The 27,715-nt window shown below is 39.6% G+C and overlaps 1 protein-coding gene across 1 annotated transcript in view; it reads left to right on the forward strand.

Annotated features, from left to right (window-relative positions):
• EPB41L4A (erythrocyte membrane protein band 4.1 like 4A) overlaps positions 1 to 27,715 on the forward strand; it is a 253,773-nt gene that overhangs the window by 214,568 nt on the left and 11,490 nt on the right. Inside the window, exons 16-18 of the mRNA XM_007451202.1 lie at positions 3,778 to 3,825; positions 4,933 to 5,010; positions 16,275 to 16,394. Of these exons, the coding sequence (XP_007451264.1) occupies positions 3,778 to 3,825; positions 4,933 to 5,010; positions 16,275 to 16,394 (246 nt within the window). The remainder of the gene's footprint in view (positions 1 to 3,777; positions 3,826 to 4,932; positions 5,011 to 16,274; positions 16,395 to 27,715) is intronic.

The following is a 27,715-nucleotide window of genomic DNA, read 5'->3' on the forward strand; positions in this document are numbered from 1 at the left end:
GTGCGTAAGAGTTTTCAGATTTTAAATTCGTGGGGTAGAATTTTACATAATTAATAGAAGGTTTGGAAGATAAAGTTAAGGAAATCTTTCCCAAAGTAGAACCAAACCAAACCAAAACAAAACAAACCCATGGAAACAAGGATTAAAAGTGATCAAACCTGGATATCAATCATTTGACTAATAAAATTCTAAGGGAAAAAAGACAAAAATTGCAGGAGAGGAAACTATTAAAGAAATAGTAAATACAAAAAAAAAAAAAAAAAAAAGAAAAATCCCAGAGTGGAATGATTTAACTCTATAGAGAGAACCCACTGAGTATTTGTCATACTAGATTGAAAAATTAGATCCATACCAAGATCATTAAATTTCAAAACATTATAGATTAAGAAAGAATTTTTAAAACTTGGTGTCGGAGAGGAAAATGGGAGAGAAAAGAAAGTCCATGCACAAATGGTGACAAATCAGAATCATGGCATTGGGCTGCTTAACAGCAAACGCAGGGAAAGAAGCTAATGAGGCATTGCCTTCAAAATGCTGAAGGAAGATTATTTTCAATTTAGGATTCTGTGCCCAGATAAACCATAATTATATGTGTAGAATAAAGACATTGTCAGAAATTTCAGCTCTCAAAACAAACAAAAAAATAATGTACCTGCCACGCGGTTTTCTCTGTCAACAACTGGAAGTTCCACCAAAACCAAGACAAGAGGCCATGAGAACTGGAAATATGGGAACCATCAAACAGAAGCAAAAGGAATTCCCTGGTTCATGGTGAAGAGAATTAATCGAAGTGACATTTGTGCAGCAGTACTAGACAGCAGGCTGGTCACATATGAGCAGGAGGGCAGAGGGCTCCAGGAGGGATGTAAATGTTAACTTGCAGATTATCTGAGTATTCATGCATCTCAGGAGGAGCTTTGCAGTTTTCTCAGAGTTGGGATGAAGAGTCAGTGAGAAGCACAAGGAAAACTAAGCAGCTGATAGGTATGTAGAAAACTAGGCAGTTATCATAGCTAAGAAAAACTTAAACCCATACAAGAATGGAATTGTGTTCCGAAACACTGTTTAGATCATCTGTAAACATTACTTATATAATTGTGTTTACATATCAATGTTATGTTATTTGATATAATTATGTTAGGAAAATGGGGGAATGAAAGTCATGAATGTGGCATTAAAGAGCCATGTCTGCCCTGACTGGCGTGCAAAGGCACATATAACAAAGGGTAAGGAAGTGGAGACCAAAGGGCATAGACACCTCTCTCAAGAAGTGTGGCTTTGAGGGAGAGAGGAGAGACTGGGCAGGAAATCATGGGTGATGTGGAGTCAAAGTAGGTGTGTGTATGTCTAAATAGGAGAGACTTGAGAATGTTGAAAAGCTGGTAAGAGAATTTGCTATGAGGACAAGTTGAATATATGTGAGAGATAGGAGGGTAGTTAATGACAGTCACTGAGTAGATAAGAGGTGATGGGACCCACACAGCACAGGTGAAGGGACTGACCTTAATTATAAGGACAGTTCCGTAAATAAGAGAGAGAGATGTTGGTCAGTTTTATTTTTGGTAACAGGAAGAGGAAAGAGTTCCCATCTGATGGCTGGCTACTTTTCACTTTGGAAGGAGAACACAAAGTCATCTGCTGAAGCAGTGGAGGGTTGCAAGGTGAAAAGAGTTTGAAACTGCTTTACAGAGACTGAGAGTACTTAGATCAGAGAAAGGTGGTAGGATTGCTGGGTCATGTTGTAGATCTACTTGAGGTTATGCAAATGGATTTGTAGTGTAGCTAATATGCCCTTTTATGTAACTTCATCCAGCACTGCTCGGCCAGCTTTTGCCGGCTGGCTCAGAGAACCTGGAGCATTGGATTCACCCATACTTGGGGTTTTGACCAAAAGACTGAACAAAAAACAGAGTTGGAGGAAGTTTCGAGTACTGGAATACATGTTATTGAGATGATGGAAATCTGAGCTGAGTCAGGGAGGGAACGAAAAAAGGTGAGGAACTGATGGAAAGTTGCAAGGTCTATAGACTACTGAGGTCAAAGAAAGATAGAACGGAAGTCATTGAATAAGCAATAATAGTAATACTAATAATAGCCAGCATTTATTGAGTGCTTACAGTGGGCCGGGTCCTACTCTGCGCATTTTAAATATATTAATTCATTTTATCCTCATAACAACCCTGTGTGGGAAGTATTATTAAAACTGAGGCTCAGTAGAGAAGTAATTTGTTTAAATCACACAACTTAACAATGGATGGGATGGGATTCACATTCAGGACTACAGAGCCCGCATATTTAACCAGAGTGCCCCATCGAAGCTGTTTGAAGGTAAATAGGAAGTGGTATTCAGGAAGGAGAGGAGATTTCAGTCAGAGAGCAGAGTGTTTGTGGGTGGTTACAGGTGATAAAAGTCCAAAGTGTGACCATGATGGGGTTGCTGAGTTGTAGTGAAGAGGTCATTAGAGAAGATGACAAGGGACCTGGAGGCCAGGACGTTGGAGGCCAGGCATTTGGGTGAGAGCTGATGTCAGATTATGGCAGAACTTGGCTTGGTTGATTGTGTTACTGAATTGGATTTGTTTGCCCAACTTTTCAGCAAGCCAAATGCTGGGATGCCAAGGTTTGCCTCAGAGAAACAGTTTATTCACGAGACAGCCAAGCAAGGTGAAGGGAGAACAAATCTCAAATCTGCCTCCCTGAAGATAGGGCTTAGGGCTATTCATGGGATAAAGAGACAGGGTGGTCTGAGGCGTGGGGAGAGGTGACTGGAGGTAAGAAGAGGGAGGTAATTGGTGGTCTGTGCAAATGTAGTCGAGCTTCATGGCTCTTCATAGGACACATGTTCAAAAAATAGTGGAGTTAACACGTTCTGAGGGTGGAGGTTTTGGCCCTCTGACATCAAAAGGTCGTCCATTGGACACTCACGCAGGCCCAGTTGAATGGTGAGTGGTTTCAGCCGGTCTGAACTGGGCAAGAACTAATTCCAAGTTCCTGAAAAACAACTTAAGCAACCATTACTATTGTGACCCATATGTTAGAGGTGTTATGTATAAGGAAGCTGTGGGCATCTAGTTTAAAACCAATTGAAAGCACGTGAGGCAGGACTTCCCTGGTGGTGCAGTGGCTAAGAATCCGCCTGCCAATGCGTGGGACACGGGTTCGATCCCTGGTCCGGGAAGATCCCACAGGCCACAGAGCAGCTAAGCCCGTGCGCAACAACTACTGAGCCTGCCCTCTAGAGCCCGCGAGCCACAACTACTGAGCCCGTGTGCCACAACTACTGAAACCCGTGCTCCTAGAGCCCACTGCACTGCAATGAAGAGTAGCCCCTGCTTGCTGCAACTAGAGAAAGTCCATGCGCAGCAACGAAGATCCGACACAGCCCACTCCCACCCACCCCACCCCCCAAAAAAGTATGAGAGGCAGGTTAGGTTTGGTGGGCCTAATTAGGTTAGCACTTGGTTTCACTTGCAGACCTAGGAACTACAGATGAACCCCTTCATTGGATGAATGGAACTCACCAGACATGTTGTACCTAGTTATTTATGGTCTGTTTGTAGCCCCTGCTAGATTGCTGGCTTCTTGAGGCCAGTTGGTATTATGTTTCTGGGACCAGTTGTAGGGCTGAGCATATATGTGTGACTGACGTGTTTGGTGAATGGATGACTCTGTAAGGGATGTACGTTAACTGAAGTGAAACTCATTTTGGTATGCTTTCCTTAGCCAACTGATAATTTTCTATTCTCCTTAATGTCTTCGTTTGTTTGTTTTCCATAGGAAGGCCCATAACAGTGGTGAGGACTCAGATCTAAAGCAGAGGAGGAGGTAAAGAAAACAAATTGGAAGGAGGGTCAAGGGAGAGGGAGGGGGCTTAGCAGATTAGCACAGCCCAGACCTGAGTCAGGAGTGGGGAAAATGTTTTGTTTTATTAGTGGCTGCTTTAAGAGTATTGTAATTTTTTTTAAGAGTATTATAATTTTTTTTAAGCTTTGAAATATCAATTTTGGCTTCAACTGGTTCTCAGTCTTCCTTTCTTAACGTCCTTAGGAGTTTCTCTTTTTTTCTTTTTTCTGCTCCTTTTGTCTTAGAGGAGCTGTCTCAGTTATCTCTTTTTTTTTTTCTTTCTTTCTTTTTTTTTTTTTGGCCGCACCGTGCGGTGGCATGCAGGATCTTAGTTCCCTGACCAGGGATCAAACCCGTGCCCCCTGCAGTGGAAGCGTGGAGTCTCGACCACTGGACCGCCAGGGAATTCCCTCGGTTATCTCTTGCTACATTAAAACCACCCAAAACTTGGTGGTTGAACATAACAACAACCATATATATCTTGTGTGATTCTGTTGATTGAGCAGTTTGTTAGCTAGTCTAGCCAGTCCCTGGCAGAATGGCTGGCAATCTGGGACCTCTCTCTGCCTGTGGTCTCTGCACCTGGCTAACTTAGGTGGCTGGAAGGAAGCAGAAGCTACCAGCCCTGTTAAGAGACTGTCCTAGAACTGGCAGAGTATCCCTTACACCTTCTTCTGTTGGTAAAAATCAGTCACAGGACCAGCACAAATTCAAGGGGAGGGGAAATAAACTCTCCCTTTCTCCATGAAGGTAGGGGTTTGACAGGACTTTGTGTCCATATTTAGTCCACCCCAGGGGCTTTTAGCTTTTCCACGTCAGAGTTCTGTTGGAAGTATTTGTTTCTGTGGTCCCTTCAGGGAGCATGGTGACATTTGCTTTAATCTGCTCTCATTTCTGTAGACATTCAGATGCCTGGCTGAACTGAGAAACTCTGACTGGGAGAGGGTACGACAGCTACTTATGTTTGGATTAGTAATTTTACTGCAAAATTAATTCTAAAGAATCAACATGAACCTTTCTGAAATTTTTCATTTGTCATAAATGTGGGTTTTGTTTTTTTTTTTCCTTTTGCTCTTATTTTGTTTTCAGGTCGCGCTCACGCTGTAACACAAGCAGTGGTAGTGAATCAGAAAATTCTAATAGAGAACACCGGAAAAAGAGAAACAGGTAATATTGGAAGGTCGTGGTTAACGGGAGCTCTGAAATCAGAGGCTACCACTGGTCATAGAAGCTGTGTGTCCTATGAATTTCTATGCCTGATTTTTCTCATCTGTGTTTAAGAAGGAATCTGGCATGATTTTAAAGCACGGTTTTAGGAAACCTCAGCTCTTTGGACTGAGTTTCTTATCTTTATAATAAGATGATTAAACAATTTGACAGTGAGGTTCCTTCTTGTTAATAAAAAAAATGATGACCTATATTTAGGTACAACACGTGGTGAATTTGTTTGAGGGTGGTAAGAAATTTTACCATTTGTAGAGCGATTTCTCCCTGAAGTGTCTTTTAACATGACGTCACTATCCTTTGCCCAGCCAAAAAACGAGACACTCATAGTTGCATAGTTTCAGCCTTATGTATGTGTACATGCAAATACGTGTTTATACTCGTGCCAGGCGCACACAGTTAGATGGGTAAATGCAATTAGTTCATATCTTTAAGACTTATTCTTAAGAGCTTGTTAATAACATGATTTGACATGTAATCAATGTCAGTGATGGCTTAAAGCACTAATCACTTCTTCCTAGTTCCAGAGTACTTATTTGAAAACAAGTAATCATATAATGAAAGAGCACCAGGTCGGCAAGGTGAGGGATTTGGTTACTGGTTATGCCAGTTTCCAACCCAGTGGTTCTCAAATGGGGGCAGTTTTGTCTTTCCCTGTGTGCCCTGAGGACATTTGGCAATGTTTTGGGATACTTTTGGATGTCACAACTGTAGGGGGGGGGGTTGCTGCTGGCTAGAGAGGCTGCTAAACATCCTCCAATGAACAGGACAGACCTCTACAACAAAGAAATATCTGGCCTCAAGAATGTCCGTAGGGCCACTGTTGGGAAACCAGTTCTCACCTGACGTGGAGTCTTGCTTGGTTGCTTTATTTTTCTGGGCCGTCTTTTTCTCCTCTGTAAAATGAGGAAGTTGGATAAGATAATCTCCAAGGTCCTTCTTTAGTGCTCAGAGCTCTTGTGCTGGTCATGCATTGAACTGGCCTCCCTCTCTAACTACAAAGCCTGTGTAATAACAGCCCAGATAGCATTGTAAGAGTGGGCCATTTTCTTAGGAAGCTTTCCATGTGGAGCCTTCTTAGGGGCTGGCATCACACTAGATAGAGGTGAGATCTCAGTGTGTAAGGACACCTTTCTCAAGGAAATGATTTCAGTTTCTTTATCTATAAAAAGCCAAGTGTGGAGGGTAGCTCTCCCTCAGGTACCCTCTTCCTGCTCTAAAATTCAGTATTTCTGCACAAACAACACAAAACAAAGCAAAACAAATAAACAAAACAGCCTCCCTCCCCCATTTGTACTTACTGATCAAGCCAGTATCTTAATAAATATATTTCTGTTTTGCTTGGTGTATTCTAAGTTGAGCTCATAGGTGCTCTATTTGCAACTTCTCAGAAGGTAACCTATTTAAAAACAGTGTCTTTTCAGGCCAAAAGTGCTCATGGTGACATTTGCTATTAAAATGAAACACTATTTAAAGGTTGACAACAAGTTCCTAAATAGCTCATTACTGATCTAGGGGCACTGGCTTCAATATTCCTTCTAGGTGTTTTCTCCCTCTACCCCAATTTCTCCTCCCACCCCAATTTCATGAACAATTTTTTAGACTGGCTTTCTTTGTACTGTATTTTAGAATGATGGTGGTTCTGAATGTTTAAATGCAAATGTACTTTGTAAGGCTATTAATGAGAAATTGCTTTCAAAACACACTGACACAAAGGTTTTCAAAATCATTTCTTTTACCTGCAGAGATATTGCCCTAGGGTTATACAAGTTGGCTGTGTCTGTAGTAGATGAGCTTTGGACTCTAGCTCTCAGGGGCATAGCAAAAAGTGGGCAGAGGAAGACACATGTCTTGCAGTTCCAATATCCACTCCTGAAAATCCTGGTGTAGGTACAGTGTGCAGAGAAAGATGGTGCAACATATTACACTGCCCCTGGGTGCCACGTACCCATTACGCAATGCTGCCGCTAACCCCTCCGTCTCACTATTAGCCTTTAAAATTTTGCCAGAACCCAGTCATTCCACCTCGGGATACAAGGGTCTGAGTATCTATACTGCGGCCCTGCTGATGGTCCCATTACAGACACAGTATGTCTTGTGTCTGTAATGAAGGGTTGTCAAATGATGTCTGACATTCTACTTTGGGGGAGAGAATGAATCTCTTCAACCTCAGTTGTCCTTCCTTACTTTGGTCAGGAGCGTGACCCAGCCAGGCTCTCACCAGCATCTTTTGTGGTTTTATTAAAGGACTCTGGTAGCCCTAGAATGGGGCAAAGTGAATCTTGAACATGCTGATGTTCTACTTCCTGCCAGCAAGGTCTCTAAATTCAGCCCTGGATGCTTCCTCACTTTGGAAACCAGAGCCTGCACCCGACACACCCTGCTTTCCTGTGTCCCCAGGGGAACTGTAGCCTGAGGCAGAGGAACAAAGACTGTGCACATTTGCTTTTCAGGCACTGTTTTCAAGCCCATGATGTGTCCAGTGGAACTCTGGACAGAGTTCCAGAGAGACTTTCTGGAGACTGTGTGTGGTCTTTGGGATGCTCTTCCCTATGCTACTCTTTCTTGCTGTTTTTTTGTTTTTGTTTTTGTTTGTTTGTTTGTTTAACATAAGGACGGTCTCTCCTATTAGGTTGGAGACTATTCTGTGTAAATACTGTTTTTTCACAGTGTCTACCCATTGGATTTTAAGCTGCCTTGCTGTTCCCATGGATGACAATTTCAATATCTCAGATTTTGTGTTCGGAGAAACACAAGTTAACAAGACAATGTTCACAGATCAACTTTATCCAAAACAGTAGTTGTGGCTTTTAACAACCATGAAAAAAAAAATCATAATCCACATCGACTCTGGAAGGCTAGTATCAGAAACAAGGATTGTTGTTTAGATTCAGTTTTAGAAAAATATAACTGTAGATAAGCACCCCCTCTGTCAGTTTTGGGTCTAGAGCTAATGAGGCCAGATGGGTGAGGGCTGTGCAGTAACTGCAGGGTTTCATTCCACAGAAGTTTCTGACAACACCAGAGGCTTCCAGCCTCCTTTGTTTGGGGAATTGTTTATGTCTTTCTTAATCCCCTTTCACTTCAGTTGTTGCTTCCTTACTGTTTTCATAATCTGCATGGGTACCTACAGTTCTCTAGATTTTAAGATTTGAGAAAATACATTTTTCCTCCCTTTGTATAATACCTGGAAGTTGGAGCACAGTTTCTTGTGATAACATCTCAGATGACAGACAGTCCTTATTTTCCCCTCAGTGTCTCTACTTACACCCTCATCTTCATTTCTCTTCTCTTGCCTCCCTTTTTACTATATCACATTATTTTTCCTCACCCAGTTCCCTTTTTTTCTTTTCTTAGCTTCTTTCTCACTCTTTCTTTCCTGTCTTCTCTGACTTCTGTCTCTGTTTAGGAGCCAGTGATGTGTCAAAAAACCCCCAAGGGTGTGGGTCAGGGTTTTGGTTCTGCCATGTCCTGCTGTGTGACCTTGGGCAGCTCATTTAACAAGTTTAAACTTAGCTTTCTCATCCCTAAAATGGAGTGCATACTACCTGATCTGCTTTCTTGAATGAGTTACTGCAAAGACCAAATGAAATCTGAGAGGTGATAGCACTTCGGCGGAGGGAGCCGGACAGTTTAATATCTAATTTTGGAGTCACTGCCTCTTTCTTTGGCTGTCCCCACCTCTCCTACACCCTCTTTCCAACCTTTTCCACTTTTCTTTTAACCTTGTCTTCCATTTCCCCATCTACCCTAACTTTACACATTTGTATTTTCAGACCAGGCATTCTTACCCTCTGATTGATGGGTAGGTTTTAGGGGTCTCATAACCCCAAGAAATTGTATGTAACATTCTTTGTGTTTCTAAGTATACAATTTTCTGGCGATAGTCTGTAGAATTAATCAGATTCTTAAGGGGGTGTCTGACCTCCAAAATGTTATGAAGTGGTCATTATGATCTAAATAGTGAGAGATAGATTGATATTGGGAAATGGAATTGGTAGGATTCAATTCACTGGTAGGATTGAAAACTAAAAGCCTGTAAATTTCTTTTCAGATTACTTTTTGTTATACCGATTTGTGAAAAAATTGGTTGAATTAAATTCATCAAATTGGAAACCTACCAAGTACAAAGCAGCATGAAGTTAATGTGAATATTAGATTGCATTATGTTTTACTAGTTAGAATTTTGAATCTTGCACCTAAGATCAGAAGGGTCAGTCAGCTGGTCTTTATGGGTTTGAGCCCCTGGGCCATGCTCAGGACTTGCCCACAGTGTATGTTGAAGGAGGACCTAAGAGGTAGACCTATCAGAGTGAAGCCTTTCATAAACCAGCTTTCCCTGAAAATACCTTCAGCTTAATTAGATATCCTTCACGTTCAAAGAAACCGGTCTGCAAAGTATCCTTTGTGCTGTTGATGAAAATCAGCCCTCCTTTGGGCATTGACTGGGGAGGATCTGTGGATTACTCAGTCATTAGCTTTGATGTGTTGCTAGGCTTTTAGGATTTGAAGTGGGAGATTTGGAGGAGGTGGGCAGTGAGGCAGAGAACTAGTCTGGTGTTTTTTGCATAAGCATAAAAGTGGAAGTAACTCTGGAGCCTGGTGAGGATTAAAAGGGTAAGAGAAATGAGAGAAGATGGGGGTAAATGCTGGACTAGAATAAATTGGCAAAAGGGGACCATTTGGGCCTTTCTCAAATTTCCTTCTGGGATGTTTGCATCATAATCACATGAGTTATATACCTGAGGTGATGTGTGTGCACACATGTGTGCGCGTGTGGGTGAAATAGAGCTCACAACAAAGAACGAGGGACGGTGTGTTATGAATTTTGAAGATGCTTTGAAGATCTCTGTGCCTAGGAGCTGGTTCCTTCACCCTCTGAGTTTTAATTTTCACACATGCAAAGTGGGATAATACCTGCCCCGTAAAGATCTGAGATAATGGATGCACTTTGAAAAGCACAAAGGGCCCTGCATGGGCAGGTACTATTCGATTGATGAGAATGTTCAGCGCTGCTCAGTGTTATCTGAAGTCCTGTTGGATCTGCAAAGTGGGGCCCAGCTCCCTTTAACAATAAAGAAGTCAGTATTTCTAACATGAATTTGTTCTGCCACAAATGTTGTTAGAGTTTCCTCCTGCTTTTTAGATGTCTTTTAGAATCTGTATCTGAATAATGGATTAAGATGGTTTGAAGTATTTTAAATGTGTTCCACAGGTCTTTTATATTATTTTTCTGAAAAAGGAAAGAAACCATCCTCTGTGGCACTGCAGCTAACAGGGACAATACATTTGAGCCAGGGAGATCCAGATCACGGCTTTGGCAGGGTTTTGTTGTTGTTAGAGTGATAACACAAAGCAAAGCATTCCTGTCCCTCTGCCCTAGGGAAAAAATGTGGTTTTGATGATGGCAAACTTAAACCAAGGGACGTTTCTTCCACATGGCCTGAAGATAGGTAACTGTTTCCTTGCAAGCATTCCCTCCTGCCCGGTCCCTGTCCCTGATTGAAGTGTCGGGCTGGCTGCAAACCAGGTAAAAATTGCGGGTAGGGAGAGAGCAGTTCGTGCAGAGCCAATGGAAATGATATTCACCATGGTACAGATGGCACAGGGTTCTGATTTCCACTTTAATAAGTTGTATTAAGATTTAGACATTTGATGTGGATTATTTAGGGATTCCAGAGTATAATCCAAGTTGACAGAGATGACTGTGGAAGTGCGGAGCTGCAGCAAATGAGGAATGTTGTCAGATGACTAAAAGCAGAGCAGGTTGAAGGATCATGAAAACAGAAGGAGAGTTTGGGGAGGGAGATGGTACCAAACGCAGCCCATTTTAGCCGGGAGAGCATAAGGAGTAAGTGGAAGAGATAGAATCACCTTTAAGAGCAAATAAGAATAATTTATTGATGGTGGGGGAAGGTGGGAAAAGCAAATGAATTTTTTGCTTGCTGGTCTTCAGGGAGTATGTCGACAGATGCTTGGAACCAACATAAATTTCCCAAGGGAAGAAAAACCACTGAAAAAAAAAGAAGACTGGTTTATAGCATGTGATCCAAAAATGAGAGCAGTGGATGAGAAACACAAGTCCACAGTCAGCTGGGAACTGCAGATTTAATATTAGCGATGGAGTGGTTGTATGAAGCAATTGTCTGGGAAGTTGTGCTATTGCTGAAGAGTGGAGAGTTTTGTGTTTTTTTTTACCGTGTCTGAATGGCTTATAAATAAAGCACGAATAGAGAACCATAATTTTAAAGCTGGAAAGGATCTTTACAGTAATTCAGTAGATGAAGAAACAGACCTACCAAAGAAGGTTAAGCGTTTTGCCGAGGGTCTCTGAGTCAGATAATGACAGAGCTGGAACGAGGCTGAACTCAGGAGCGATGGGTATTGCTCTTATCGCCTGGAAGCGTCATAATACACTTGCTCTGTAAGATTTCTCAAGTTCAGTATTACACATGGTCTTCATCTCAGTGAATGAGAAATGAATTAAGAACTGGTATAAAGGAAGGTCCTATTAAGAACAAAACTGCCTGGGTAGAGGTAGAGGATGAAGTAAAACCCGCGGGGATTGGTATAGGAATTCATTTGGTACTGTGAAGAATTTTGCAGAAGAGGCAGAACTATAATTGGGAAGATAGGAAAGAAGAGACTAGGAACATTCATTATCTTCATTATTATTTTCAAACGATTATATGACGTTTTGTCTTCCAAACCTTTTGCAAACTTTAAGTGTCAAATGCAGTTAATATCTAAATTGCACGGATAGCCTGAAAAATTAGGGTGTTGAAGTTTGGTGAAACATGGAGGAAAATGTATCAGAATTCTCTTATTCTGAAACATTATTGGAGAACGCTGTGTTCTAGAGCGATGCTGTCCCTCATACCTTGATTAAAAAGCAAAACCTTCTTACAGTAAGGCTTCTTAGCCCAGTTGCTAACTCTCCTTGGTTGTACATGAGGAAATAGACAAAATGTGATGCATGTAGAGTTATTGCCTTAATGGATACAGGAAAGAAACAGCATTTTTTGAGGTTCAACTTTAAATATAACTTTTGAAAATGAATACATCCCCAGTGAAAATTTCAACGGACTCCTTTCCCCACTTAAGACTTTCATGACTGACTGTCATATAAGACGTTTTGACTTTTTAAAAGGTACTATATTGATATAATGCTTACAGTGTTTTTATTCTTCATAATGTAAATCCCCACATTAAAATTAAAATGTAGCAGGAAAGGAGGAAAAACCAACACTTTGTGTGTGCTACACCTAAGGAGAAATGAGGCTTACAAGGTAGAATCATGATAGGATATGTCTTTTACATTTAAAGATTTCTCTAGTTACTCATACATAAACAAAATAGTTAACTCCTGCCTCATAAGGACTCAATGTTACAATATCCTTGCCTTTAGGGCTAGGATTTTTCCTTTCCGTGTAGCATCTGTATTTTCTGGAGCAGTTCAGTGATGGAAGAAATGACACTTTCATTCTTGTAATGAGGTACCATTAACCAGAGGCCTTTTGTAAGGGTGTAATTTCAAACTTCATTACAGACTAAGGCAGCCACACCACCCGTTACTCAGGAGAATATGCTTCTGTTGTGACTCTCCAATGAGCCTTACATTTTTAATGTACCTTGTTAGAATATTTATGAAAGAGTATCCCCAGTAGAGGGCAACTGTCTTTGGAACATGTGGGTCCCAAGGATATTAACTGACATGGTTTCACTGCCCTCACTTTTGACTTTTTTTTTTTTATAATAGTGTTTATTTATTTTTACTTGTTGACAGTTTGCTTTATTTATTTATTTATGGCTGTGTTGGGTCTTCGTTTCTGTGCGAGGGCTTTCTCTAGTTGTGGCAAGCGGGGGCCTCTCTTCATCGCAGTGCGCCGGCCTCTCACTATCACTGCCTCTCTTGTTGTGGAGCACAGGCTCCAGATGCACAGGCTCAGTAATTGTGGCTCACGGGCCCAGTTGCTCCGCGGCATGTGGGATCTTCCCAGACCAGGGCTCGAACCCGTGTCCCCTGCATTGGCAGGCAGATTCTCAACCACTGCGGCACCAGGGAAGCCCACTTTCGACTTTTTCATTAGGAAAATAGAAGTTAAAGGTGCATGCCGTCGTCTGAAATTCTTTCTGATTTAGTTCTTGTTACTAGTAAGGTACAAGAAATATGTGTGCTCTTGTCTCAGGAGTTTTAATTTTTGTTATCAGAGTAAAGCCTCAATATGAAAGTAGCCAGCTAAATTCCACAATAGAAGAATGAGCATATATTGCTTGTGCTTCCTTTGAACTGTCTAAGGAATGTTTCTCTAGGAAAAGTATGTTTGCCTCAGTCAGGTTTCACCCTTGCTGGCAGGCTTGACCTCTCAAAAATATTTAAGGATGCTGATTTACTGATTTAAAAAAAAAATTAATGAAATTTTGTCCTGTCCACGAACTGTGCAGCGATTTAGTTCAGAATGGAAGCTGTAGTCTAAAAGACTCCAGGCTTAGGAGTTGCCAGGACCTGGTGTTATGTCTACCCCGGGCAATGCAAGGTGTGGGTTCCTGTGGGAGGGAAGACAGCTCCTTGCCAGCCTGACGCCTTCCCACTGTCTCTTCCTAGCTTTGGATCCCTCAGTCCTGGGAGACTCCAGGACAGTTCCCCCCCAGCAGGTCTGGTGGGTCACTCCCTGGCTGTCACATGATACATGGAATGGCTCAGAGGTGTAGGTTCTGGCTATGAAAATACATATACATACACGTGTGTGTGTATGCGCACATGGAATTTTCAAGTGAGTGTTTGCTTCAAAGAGTGATTAATTATGACCTCGTCGTATACCTTCTCATATTTTTCTTCAGATGTTTCTAATATTCAGATTCATATGTTCAGTTTTCATTTCCTCTGCACATGTCATTAGAAGAGGGAACTATGTTCTTGAATTTGTGAAAAATACCATGACTGTATCCTGTTAATATTCAAATAATAGCCTATTAGGAATGAAAGCTTTAGTGAGGAAATATATACAGTTCAAAGACTTGAAATGTGTTACAGATAATTTTTTACTTAACACAATTCCTCTTTAATCTAGAGAGATTTAAATAGCTTCTTCCTTATAAGCTACTTTTTTTTTTTTTTTTTTTAATGCGGTACGCGGCCCTCTCACTGTTGTGGCCTCTCCCGTTGCGGAGCACAGGCTCTGGACGCGCAGGCTCAGCGACCATGGCTCACGGGCCCAGCCGCTCCGCGGCATGCGGGACCTTCCCGGACCGGGGCACAAACCCACGTCCCCCGCATCGGCAGGCGGACCCCGAATGACTGTGCCACCAGGGAAGCCCATAAGCTACTTTTTTTTTTAAACTGGAATTTGCTTTCCATTGTCTCTGTTTAAGTGTAAGTGAGATGAATATATGTCACTCGTCTACTGGTTTGCATTATAAGCAAATCCAGATATCCACCCCACAGTCTGTACTAAGTGCTGTAAGGGCAGCGGAAAGACATCTGTTCAGTGAGAGAAATGACTCCACACTTGTCTATTCTTTTCATTTCTGTTTCAAAGCAGTTATGCTCATGCAGTCACAGTACTGGGATGATTACCGTGCAATTCCATACTGCTCTTCCACGCCCCGGGAGCAGCAGTGTGAAAGAAACACCCTGGAGCAGCTTCCTCAAGAACGTACATAAATTCAAAGTCAAAGATTCAAATAACAGGTGTTTGATTTTTGCAAGAAATACTCATGGCTTCACAGCATCATTGCAGTGCATTCCAGACATTATTTACACATTAATTAAGCACTTGCTTTAATTAAGTACTTGGTTCCCTCTCTCCCCTGTAACACCTCACCCTTCTTTTTAGAAAGACTTGATGCATCAAAAGTCCGAAACTCAAAGAGGGAAGAGATATGGGAACATATGTATATGTATAACTGATTCACTCTGTTATAAAGCAGAAACTAACACCATTGTAAAGCAATTATACCCCAATAAAGATGTTAATAAAAAAAAAAAAAAAGTCCAAAACTTCTGCAGGCTGTGTGGTCCATGGATGGGTTTTGCCAGGTCAATACAGTATTTCTCATTCATAATTGGTTACCATTACTTAAAAAATAGAAGAGTTTGTTTTTAAAAAATCCAGATTTGTGGATTATCTTTTAAAAACTGAGAGGATTAAGTAACATTGTCCCGTCCTCTTACATGGCAAGTGCCTGTGCCCCCCAGTACCCCCTCCCCCCAGTTTCCCTTTCCCTCATTTTACATTTCCTGCAGGGCCCCTGGCCACGCTGAGTGCTGAGTGCTCAGCCCTCATTCCCTCTTAAACATGTGAGCAGCATAACCAGAATGTTCTGTGCCTACTCAGTTGCTGAGGCATTATGCACCATATTTAACTTTTTTTATTTGTAGCTTCGTGTCTTAAAAAAATGGAAATTGTGTCTGGCACTTATTGTGCATGAAAACTTGGACAATTTGTGAATTTTTAAGAGCATTTCAAAGGAAAACTATTCATTGCTGTTTTACTTAGTATATTTGTATAAAATGATTCATGATTTAAGATTGTGTAGCAGACACCACTGTTTCTTTGGTTGAAACCTAAATATATTTTATTTTTTAATTAATTAATTTATTTTTGGCTGCGTTAGGTCTTCATTGCTGCGCGCGGGCTTTCTCTAGTTGTGGCGAGCGGAGGCTACTCTTCATTGCTGTGTGCGGGCTTCTCATTGTGATGGCTTCTCTTGTTGCGGAGCATGGGCTCTAGGCGCACGGGCTTCAGTAGTTGCGGCACGTGCGCTCAGTAGTTGTGGCTCGCGGGCTCTAGAGCGCAGGCTCAGTAGCTGTGGCACACGGGCTTAGTTGCTCTGTGGCATGTGGGATCTTCCCGGACCAGGGCTCGAACCCATGTCCCCTGCATTGGCAGGCAGATTCTTAACCACTGTGCCACCAGGGGAGCCCCTAAATATGTTTTAAATGAGTTTTGTTTTTGACACATGTCTTTTTACTAGGAAATTTTAAGCCGGGAATGAAGTCTGAAAATAACCAATATATGTTTATATATTTATATATAAATATTATATACTTATCTACTTAAGGATATATTAATACAGTTAATACATTCCTAGCTTTGAGTGATTATGGTAATATTGTGAAATAACTTTTCAAAACATGTTTAAGATGAACTGATAAAGCACCACATATGTGGATGTTAATTTTAGATGAATGGTCTTTCTTTCAGAATACGGCCGGAGAATGATATGGTTGATTCGGCGCCTCAGTGGGAAGCTGTACTAAGGAGACAAAAGGAAAAAAACCAGGCGGACCCCAACAACAGACGATCCAGACACAGATCTCGCTCGTATGTGCTCTCTCTTTATGCCTTGATTCAAAAAACTCCGAGCTTTTGCTAGCATGCAGAGTCTAGGGCACATTGGGCTGTCTCTCTGAGGTCTTCTAAAGTGATTTAGTTCAACCATGATTATCCCACTGTTTATTTGTCATAGCTACCTTCTTACATTTGTTAGGCTCATCAACTGTATCTGAAGCAGTAGAAGTTGGAGCACAGCCAAAGCAAAATGTCATAAAAAACAAGGCTATCAAAATCATGTCTTGTTTTGTTTTTAAACAAAGGTATATATTCAACTGAATAAGTAGGAATAGTCTCCTTTGTTCTGGAGCCTGGCAGTTGGTGAAATACCTGCTGCTTATCTCAATTTGAGTCTGCAGAATCCTCTTAAGTCTTGTTCCAGATTAAACCAGATGTGAATAACTTCCCATCAAATCACCATTTGTGAGCAGTAGTCAGTGAGTGATTCATTACACCCATGTTGAGATTGGCCTGCTCCTTCTGTTGCTAGGCAGTGCCATGTGTGAGCATAATAACCCCATGATGATGAGGTTGCCAGTTCCCCCAAATTAATTTTCTTTTGCACTGATAAAGTTTATACTTAAACAAAAATGTTTGCATCATCCAGATTTAGACTCTCCACACCCACTTCTTGTCCCAAAGTATACCTTTTTTTTTTTTTTTTTTGATGTGCAAGAAGTAGATTTACTAATAACAGTATGCACAAGCGGTCAGGCAAGGGGGCTCTGCCCTGAGAACTAAGTGGGAAAGCAGCTTTGGTTAGGGAGATTCACACTCCATAGTCAGAGTGTGGGCCTTAGAAGGTGAGAGGCCCTGGGAGATACACCTTCCATAGACAGAATGTGGTCCAACTCAAAAGGCAAGAGCGGCCCCAAAGCATACCTTTTTAAAGTGAGCTGGACCTAACTACCTGTCCCTTTATGATCCTGGGTGGTTAGATGTCTGGTGTTGCCTACTTGTGGAAGGAGGGATGGTGTCTCAGCAGGGCGGTGGGAGGATGCCTGGGAGTGGATGGGAGGCAGTCTGTAGAGGTAGGTGGGGAGCTCTGAGGGAGCTGGGCAGAAGGGTGCCAGCTCAGTTTAACAGGCCAGGAGCAGGCTCCAGAGGGAACACCCCATAACCCTAGGGGACTCTGCTCAGTCTTAGGGGCTTGCTTTCGAATGAGACGTTAACCCATAATGTGTGTGTGTTTTTATCAGTGGTACATCATAACGAATGATGTCTGTTTCTTCTCTAATAGAAAATTTGCAGGTAGTCACTAAGCACTGTACACCCTATAGATTTATTCTTTACTCCATTTGTTTTTGTCTGGACTAACTAAAATGTTCAATTTAAAGCAGAAGTTAATAAAAGTTTCCTTTGTCTTGCATACCACCTCTCCCTAATTCCATTAAAAAAAGAGAGGTTTTAGAACAGGAAGAATCAAGCCCTAACTGTGGACAGTTTAACCAAAAGGCACAGAACCCCAAGATAGGATCCCAGCATGGTCCTGGGCATATCTTTTGCAACTATGCTTTTACCCTTCCATGTGGAATCTTTTTCTATGAGAGACTTATTATATACAAGTTTTGGTAACTTGGTATTAAATCTTAAAAACAGCATTTAGCTTTTCTGATTATTTCTAAAGCACTCTAAATTCAACTAAATGCCAATAATAAATTTCATTTATTAAATAAAGGGAAAAGTAAAATGAAATTAGGAAAAATCCTGTATATAAACTTTGAAGAAGCCAAAATACATTTCTGGGGACAATAGTAAATAGTGAATAATCATTTATAGATAAAATTGATAAAGAGAATAGTCCAAAGTTGTTGAGTATTACAGTTACTATAATTCAGTTACATTATGGGGCAAATATTGTAGATGGGACTATGGATTTAATCATTTTTAATTGAGTGATCTGAGATTCATTTAACACCCTAAGGAATAAACTTTTTTACAATTGAGGTAATTTGAGGTGAAATTCACATCTAGTGAAATTGCTCTCACCTTATGGGTAGAAGTCTATAAATTTTGACAAGTGTATCCATCATGCCAATCAAGATACAGAACTTAAAAAGTTCCCTCCTACTCCTTCTGTTCAGTCCCCATCCCCCATAGGCAGCCACTGTTTTGATTTCTATCACCATAGATTAGTTTTTTTCTCTTACTGAATGTCACATAAATATAATTATACAATATATGCTCTCTTAAAATGTGGCTTAGTCCATTGTATGATTATACCACAGTTTGTTTATCCATTCTCCTCTTGATGGACGTTTTGATGGTTTGCAGTTTTTGCTGTTTTGTGAAAAAGCTCAAGATACTCCACACAAGTGTACCTGTGGAGTATGTTATCTTTTGCCTTGGGGTAAATACCTGAGTGGAATTGCTCGGTTAGAGGATATGTCTAACCACATTTAATTTTATAAGAAGCTACTCAAACGATTTCCAGAGAGGCTGTGTCATTTTATACTCCCACTAGCAATGTATGAGATTCAGTTCTGCTCTATTCTTGCCGATATTTGGTTTTGTCTGTCTTGTTAATTTTAGCTCGTCTAGTTGGCTTGATGACTGACAAAGTTAACCACATTTTCCTGTGCTTATTGGTTATCCATATATGTTCATTTGAAAAGTGTCTGTTCAAGTTTTGCTCATTTTTAATTGTTGTTTTCTATTATTTATTTGTAGGGCTTTTTATATGTTCTGGATATAAGTTCTTTTTCAGATATGTGTATTGTGAATATACATATCTGAAAAAGAATTCTCGGCTGTGGTTTGCTTTTTCATGTTCTTAACATTGTCTTTTGGTGAGCTGACATTAAATTTTGATGAAGACCAGTATATCTTTTTTTTTTTTCATTTATAGTTAAGGGTTTTTTTGGGAATATTTGCCTACCCCAAGGTCACAAAGATATTCTCATATCTTCTTGTAGCAACTATGTAGACTTTGCTTTTATATTTAGATCTGTGATCCATTTAGAGTTAATTGTTCATTGTATGAGGTAGAGGTAGATATTAAGAAGTTTTTTTTTTCCAGGTGTTTTTCCAGTACCATTTGTTGAAAAGACTGTCTTCATTGAAATGCCTTAGAGCCTTTGTTGAAAATCAATGGACTGCTTAGATATGGGCCAATTTTGTTTCATTGATCTGTTGTTTGTCTAGTCTTAAGCCACCATGTTGTCTCAGTTACTGTAGCTTTACAGTAAGATTTGAATCATGCAGTGTAAATTGTCCAACTTTGTCCTTTTTGTCAAGGTTGTTTTAGCTATTTTAGATCCTTTGCAGTTTTATGTAAATTTTTGAATCAGCTTGTTAGTTTTTGCACACAAAAAAGAAAAAATCCTGTAGACTTTAGATTAGCATTATGTTGAGTATCTATCGATCAATTTTGAGAAAATCAGTGTCCTACTCATCCATGTATTTAAGTCTTTAACTTCTTTCAGCAATGTTTCTAGGTTTCCAGTATAGTTATTGCATTTATTTTGTTAAATTTAACCCTAAATATTTAATATTTTCAATAGTATTGAACTACATTTTGTAAAATGTTATTTTCAAATTGTTAGTATATAGAAACAAATAATTTTTTTAATATTGATATTTTATCTTGCCATCCTGTAACCTTGTTAAATTGACTTATTAGCTTTGGAAGCCTTTAAAAATTTTTTTTTCTTAGGATTTTCTACCTTTGCAATCATTTTGTCTGTGAACAGAGACAGCTTTCCTTTATTACTGATCTTTTGCCTTTTACTTCTATTTCTTTCCTAAATGTACCGGCTAGATTTTCCAGAATAGTGTTGAATTACAATGTTGAGTCGAAGTGTTAAGAAAGCAGACATCCTTGGCTTGTTCTCTTTCTTGGGGAGAAAGCATTCAATATGTCACATTAAATATGATGCTAGCTATAAGATTGAAGAAGACCCCTTCTATTCCTAGTTTAAGAGGTTTTTTTTTTTATCATGAATGAGTTTTGAATTTTGTTATTAGCTTTTTCTGCATCTGAGATGATTGTATATGGGTTTTCTTTATTCTGTCAGTGGAGGAATTACATTGATTCAGTTTTGAACGATACATCCTTGCATTCCTGGGATAAGACCTTAGTGATTCTGATCTATTATCCTTTCCGTATATTGCTGGATTCTATTTGATATTATTTTGTTAATATTTTCTTTTCCTATGTTCATGAGAAATTCTGGTTTATAATTTTCTTGTAGTATCTTTGTCAGGTTTTTTTTTTTTTTTTTAAACATGGTTATGCCAGTCATATAAAATAGTTTAGGAAGTTTTCCTTTTTTTCTCTATTTTCTGAGAGTTAATGTAAAATTAGCAGTACTCCTTCCATAAATATTTGATATAATTTTCCTGGGAAATCAACCCTGCCACAGATTTGCTTTGTGAAAAGTTTTAAATAGAAACTGAGGAATTCCCTGGTGGTCCAGTGGTTAGGACTCTGGGCTTCCACTGCAGGAGGCACGGGTTCAATCCCTGGTTGGGGAACTGAGATCCCGAATGCCACTGTGTGTGGTGTGGCCAAAAATAAAATAAAATAAAAAATAAACTAGTATCTCTTAAAAGTAAATGAATAAATAAATTACAAACTGAAATTCTTTAGCAGATACTGGGCTGTTCAGATTGTGTCTACTTGTTATGTGTAGGTTTAGGTAGTAGGTGTTTTTAAAAGAATTTGTTCATTTTATCTAAGCTGTCAAATCTTTTAATAAAAAATTTGTAATAATTCTTTAGTATCCTTTGAACATCTGTTGTGATATTACCTTCTTCATTCCTGATGTTGATAAGTTGTGTCTTGTATTTTTCTCCTTAATTGTGTGTCTTTCAGAGAACTATCTTTGGGTTTAGTTGATTTTCTTTATCTGTTATCTATTTCATTGATTTCTACTCTTTATTACTTCCTTCTATTTATTTTGTCTTTTATTTGCTCTGTTTTTCGTCTTCTTAAGGTGACACTGATGTTAAACTTTTCTTCTTTTTTAATATAAGTATAAAGTTCTAAATTTCCCCTAAGTCTTGCTTTAACTATATTTCATATATTTTGATGTGTTGTTGTTTTCATTATCATGCAGTTCAAAATTTTAAATTTCACCCGTGATTTCTTTGACCTTGGTTTTTTTTTTGTAGTGTGTTATTTAATTTCCAAATATTTGGAGATTTTTCTACATATCTCATTACTATTGATTTCTAATTTACTTACGTTTTGGTTAAAACAATCTGTAAGATTTCAGTCATTTCAAATTTGTTGAGATCTGTCTTAAGAGCTAGCATATAGTCTGTAACGATGAATGAGCTGGTGGACTTGAAAAGAATCATTCTCAGTTGTTGGGTGTAGTTTACAAATGTCAAGTAGATCTAGTTTGCTGATAGTGTTGTTCAGATGGTCTATATCTTTACTGACTTCTTTGTTTACCTTTCAATCTGTCATTGAGAGGGAGATGTTAAGATTTCCAATAATGATTATGGATTTGTCTGTTTTACCCTTTAGTTCTGTCAGTTTTTGCTTCAAGTTATTTTGAAGCTCTGGTATTAGGTACACACATATTTGTGAAATTTTTTGGGGGGGGGTCTTCCTGATAAATTGACCTTTTTATCATTATGAAATATCCTCTTTATAATAATACTCTTTTCTCTATGTCCATTATACCCACACACTCGTGTGTGTGTGTGTGTGTGTGTGTGTGTATTTATATAACCATTACACCTTTTTCATGCTCACTTTTTGCATGGTATATATGTTTTAATACTTTAAGCTCATCTCTTGATCTCTTGTAGACAGCAGTATTTGATCTTTTTTTTTTTTTTTTTTTAAATGGTACGTGGGCCTCTCACTGTTGTGGCCTCTCCCATTGCGGAGCACAGGCTCTGGATGCGCAGGCTCAGCGGCCATGGCTCACGGGCCCAGCCGCTCGGCGGCAGGTAGGATCTTCCCGGACCGGGGCACGAACCCGTGTCCCCTGCATCGGCAGGCGGACTCTCAACCACTGCGCCCCCAGGGAAGCCCTGATATTTTTTTTTTTTTTTTTAAATCTAGTGTGACCATCTCTAACTTTTAAATTGAATGTTTAGGATACTTATGGGTCATGTAATTATTAATAGTTTGGGGTTTAAGTCTGCCATCTTACTCTTTCTTCCTGTTTACTGAATCTATTTTTTGTTAGTTTGTTCCTCCTTTCCTATTGTATTTTGTGTTAAATGAATATTTTTTGGTATTCTATTTTACTTTTTATATTGACATCCTACCTATACTACTTTTTATTATTATTTTATTTAGTGATTTCTTTATGACTTACAGTATGGTTCCTAATTTATCACAGTCTGTTTAGGATTAATATAAAATTTTGTTAAAACTTAGAAATCTTAGAAAAATATAATTCCAATTATCCCCTCTTTGTTCTTGTGCTATTGTCCTATATTTGATTTTTGCATGTTAGTAGCCCCACATTTCAATGTTACCATCTTTGCTTCAACAGTACATTGTTTTTAAAAGAAATCAGGAAAAGAGGAACAAAATTTTATAGTTAATGTGGTAGGCAGAAAATGTCCCCTAGATATGTCGATGTCTTGATCTCCATAACTTGTGAAGATTTTATGTTAGATGGCAAAGGGAAATTAAGGTTGCAGATGGAATTAAGATTGTTAGTCAGTTGACCTTCTGCCAAGGAGATTATCCTGAATTATCTAAGTGGACCCAAGTAACAACAAGGGTTCTTAAAAGTGGAAATAGGGACAGAAGAGGAAGTCAGAGTAGTTCAGTTTGAGAACAGCTTAACCTGCTGTTGCTGGATTTGAAGATGGAGGAAGGAGGGGGTCATCAACCAAGAATGTGGGCAGCCTCTGAAAGCTGGAAGAGGCAAGGAAATGGATGTTCTCCTAAAGTCCCCTGGAAGGAGTGCAGCCCTGTCAACATCTTGATTTTAGTCCAGGGAGACCAGTGTCAGATCTGACCTACAGAATTGTAAGATAATACATTTGTATTGTTTTAAGCCACTAAATTTATGGCAATTTGTTACAGTGGCAATAGAAAATGAATAGTTACCCAGTTTACTGTTACCTATCTGTTCTGTTCCTTTCTCTAGATCCAATGTTCCATTTTCCTTCCTTTAGCATTTTTTGTAATACAGGTCTGTAGTTGATAAATTGTTTTATTTTATATGAAAATGTTTTTATTCTACTCTTATTTGTGACAGATACTTTCACTATTTATCAAATTTGGGGTTGATGGTTTTTCCTTTCACACCTTAAAGAGATTGTCTGTTGTCTTCTGATCTCTGTCATTTGTGGTAAGTTAGCCTTCATTCTGTAAACACTGTATGGAATTTGTCTTTTTTTCACTAGCTACTTTTATGACTTTTTTTATCTTTAGCTTTTTAGCTCTTTGATTATGGTGTGGCTAAGTGTGGTTTTCTTTATACAGTTGGAACCTTGAACAACACAGGGGTTAGGGGCACCAGCCCTCCCATGCCCTCGAAAATTCATGTATAACTTATAGTCGGCCCTTGGTATACATAGTTCCCCTTTATCCACAATTCCACATCCACGGATTCAACCACCTTTGGACTGTATAGGTACTGTAGTACTTACTATCGAAAAAAATCCATGTATAAGTAAGTGGACCCGAGCAGTTCGAACCTGTGTTGTTCAAGGATCAACTGTATCTATCACCTTCTCTAATTTGGTATTTTTCACCAAATTGGGGAAATTTTTGGCCATTATTTTTCTAATTATTTTTTTCTGACTCATTCTCTTTTTCCTTTTGGGCATCCAGTTGTATGTATGTTAGACCATTTGATATTGTCCCACAAGCAACTGAGGTTCTGTTCATGTTTCAAATTTTTCTCCCTTTTTTCAATCATGGTAATTTCTATTAACCTGTTTTCAACTTCATCAACCCTTCCTCCTACCCTCATAGTCCAGTCTGCTATTAAACTCATTCAGTGAACTTTGTACTTCCTTGTTTTAGAATTTCAGTTTTGTTATTTTTATACTTTCCATTTCTCTGCTGAGATTTCCCATCTATTCATTGATTATGTTCCTATTTTCCTTTAAGTTGTTGTATATATTTATACAAGATGTTTTAGGGGGGATTCCCTGGCAGTCCAGTGGTTAGGACTCTGAGCTCTCACCGCTGAGGGCCTGGGTTTGATCCCTGGTCAGGGAACTAAAATCCTACAAGCCTCACAGTGCCCCCACTCCCCCACCCCCGCCGCAAAAAAAAAGATGTTTTAAAGCCCTTGGTAAATTCCCATATCTGGGTCTTTCAAAATCTATTTCTGTTGACTACTTACATTTTTTCTTTCCTAGATTATGACTATATTTTTCTGCCTCTCTGCATGTATAATAATTTTTTATTGCATGCTGGAAATTTTAGAGGATATGTTGTAGGAGGTCTGGATTATGTTGTCTCTGGATTATGTTGTCTTCCTTTAAAGAGTATCAAATTTTGTTCTGGAAGGCAACTGAATTACTGTTGGATCCTCTTGATCTTATTTTTCATGCTTTGATAGGGTGGGACTTTTTAGATTGTGTCCTTAGCCTAGGGTATGTTCTTTACTTTAGTCTTGGTCCTTATTCTTAAGGCCTGGCCTTTCTGGAGTCTTAGTTGAATGCACAGAGTGCTCAGCATGTGGCTTCTCCACTGTGACTGCAACAGAGCCTTGTCTGCTACCACTTCACACAGCTCTCAGCCTTGCAGTGGCTGTTTTCTGTTAGGCCTCAGAGTGCCACCCAGCTTATGTATAGATTAAATGTAGTTAATGTCCTCAGCCAACCTCTTAAGGAAAACCCCATGCAGACTTCTCGAGTCCCACTTTTTTCTTTTATCCTGCACTGTAAATTTTAGCTTCAAATTTTGATTTCTACCTCCTCAGCCCTGTGAATCTGTTGTTTCTTGAGTTTCACCTCCCTGTACCACATTGGGAAAGTGCCTCCAGGCGGAAAACTTGAGGAAGTTTTCTTGCTGGAAACCGTGGAGGGGGGGCGGTTAACCTTGTGTTTCCCTTCTCTCAAAGATCACAGGCTTATGGTATCTGTTGCCCAATGTCTGACAAACAGTTGCTTTGTATATTTTATTTTATAGTTTTTGAGGATGGGAAGGGAGGGTTTGTCTGATACCAGTTACTCCATTGGACCAGAAGTGGAAGTTCAAGAATATTCTTTTGGGGCTTCCCTGGTGGCGCAGTGGTTGAGAGTCTGCCTGCCGATGCAGGGGACATGGGTTCGTGCCCCGGTCCGGGAAGATCCAACATGCTGTGGAGCGGCTGGGCCCGTGAGCCATGGCCGCTGAGCCTGCGCGTCCGGAGCCTGTGCTCCGCAACGGGAGTGGCCACAGCAGTGAGAGGCCCGCGTACCGCAAAACAAACAAACAAACAAACAAGCAAAAAAGAATATTCTTTTGAGGTAGAGTAATACCTTTGAATTGGATATTGCTTCTATTGGATCAACTGAAATCGGAAAAGAGCCTAATGATACTTTGAATTTAAAATCTTATTTAAACTTTCTTTTAAATCTTACCTTCATGATAAAAATATCAGATCAGACAGAGGGTTATTTCAGAACAATGCAATTGTATGAGAGAACCCCATTAAGAGTTTGATGTGTACCTTCCTGGAATTTAGTTTTAAAGCAAACCATGAAAAGACTTAGTAAATGTTTGTGGGATGACGTTGTAACTGAACTTGATTGCTTAACTATATAGCTGATATGGCCAAAGTACAGTAAACAAAAAAAATCTGTTTTAAGAGTAGTTTATTCAGAAGTTGCTCTGGCTGCAGAGTAAAAAGCAGATTGAGAAAGACAAGGAAGCAGGAAGAGCAATTTAAAAATATTTTGGTGGTCCAGGTGCAAGGTGGTGGTGGAATTGAAGAGAAGTGATGAACACACATTTTGGAAGGACAGCCAACAGGTTCATAGTGTGAGAGATACCGTGGATGAATTTTGAGTTGATGGATTAAGTGGATAGACATACCTTTTTACCCACTCCATCCATGAGATGGAGTGAGGTGGTCTGGGGATGTGTGGGAAGTGACAAGATCTCTGTTCCATTAGGTTTGAAAAACCAAGTGGGTGGTCAAATGGAAATGTCAGGTAGGCAACTGGATAAAAGTGTTCAAATTCTACAAGATGATGGATTACTTTATTTAGGACAAACTGGGCTCTGCCTTTTATTTGAGCTATGACATTAAAAACCCGAGGTTTGTTGACAGTTAAGGAAATATCTGCTGGGTGCTATCGTCAGACCAGACCTCTGTCTGCCTTCTGTGTCTCTGAGTGTTATCTTATTACCTAATCTCCACAAACTTCTAGTGGCATGTCTACAGCACAGATGATACCATCCTCATGAGATTTTGCTGAACGTTATTAAGTCAGGTCACATATGTCAAGTGACAGCGTAAATACTTAATTGCAGTTACTGTAATTAATAAGTTCTCCAGGTCTCAGTTTATCTGTATAAACAAGGTACTTGATATTTTTTCCCTTGAAATGAGGAAGAGCTGAGAAGTGAAGAGAGTCAGGTGGGGCCCAACTCACATGAAAATTAGAATTTGAGAATTTAGGAGTCACTACAGCTTTTTTTTTTTTTTTTTAAGTTAAAACATGGTTAGAGCACCATCTGAAGAAAGTAATTAAAATTGTTCTTCAGATATATTTATGAGTATATGTAGCATTTCAGATATATAGTAAACCACATATCTCTCAGTGACTTCCATATTCTTGAATTCCTACTACAGTGTCTGTAAATTGCCTATGTAGAGGTGTCCACTGAGGATGAATGTTACGATACATCATTCATACATGATTCACTCATTGTTTTTTAAATCTCCAGTGATAAACTAGAAACTTGTGTTTATTATTAAATGCCAGAGACATACAGTAGTATAAAATACAAAATCTGGGCTTCCTTGGTGGCGCAGTGGTTGAGAGTCCGCCTGCCGATGCAGAGGACACAGGTTCGTGCCCTGGTCCGGGAAGATCCCACATTCCGCAGAGCAGCTAGGCCCATGAGCCATGGCCACGGGGTCTGCGCGTCTGGAGCCTGTGCTCCGCAACAGGCGAGGCCACAACAGTGAGACGCCCACGTACCACAAAAAAAAAAAAATACAAAATCTTCTTTCCTGAAACACATTAAACTGAAATATGATTGGATATCATCTAGAAAAATGTGAGAAGTACCATTTTATCCAGTTTATTTTTCAGCTGCATTGCCATTAACGTTTTCTTATCATTAGGAAACTTAGATGAAACTTCTTTTCTACGTGGATGAATTTTTACTCACTGGGATATTTGGAGGAGACATCAAAGCTGAAACAGTTAAGTTCTCATAG

The sequence above is a fragment of the Lipotes vexillifer genome, unplaced genomic scaffold (genome assembly GCF_000442215.2).
Source record: "Lipotes vexillifer unplaced genomic scaffold, Lipotes_vexillifer_v1.1 scaffold91, whole genome shotgun sequence".
NCBI classification, from domain to species: domain Eukaryota; kingdom Metazoa; phylum Chordata; class Mammalia; order Artiodactyla; family Lipotidae; genus Lipotes; species Lipotes vexillifer.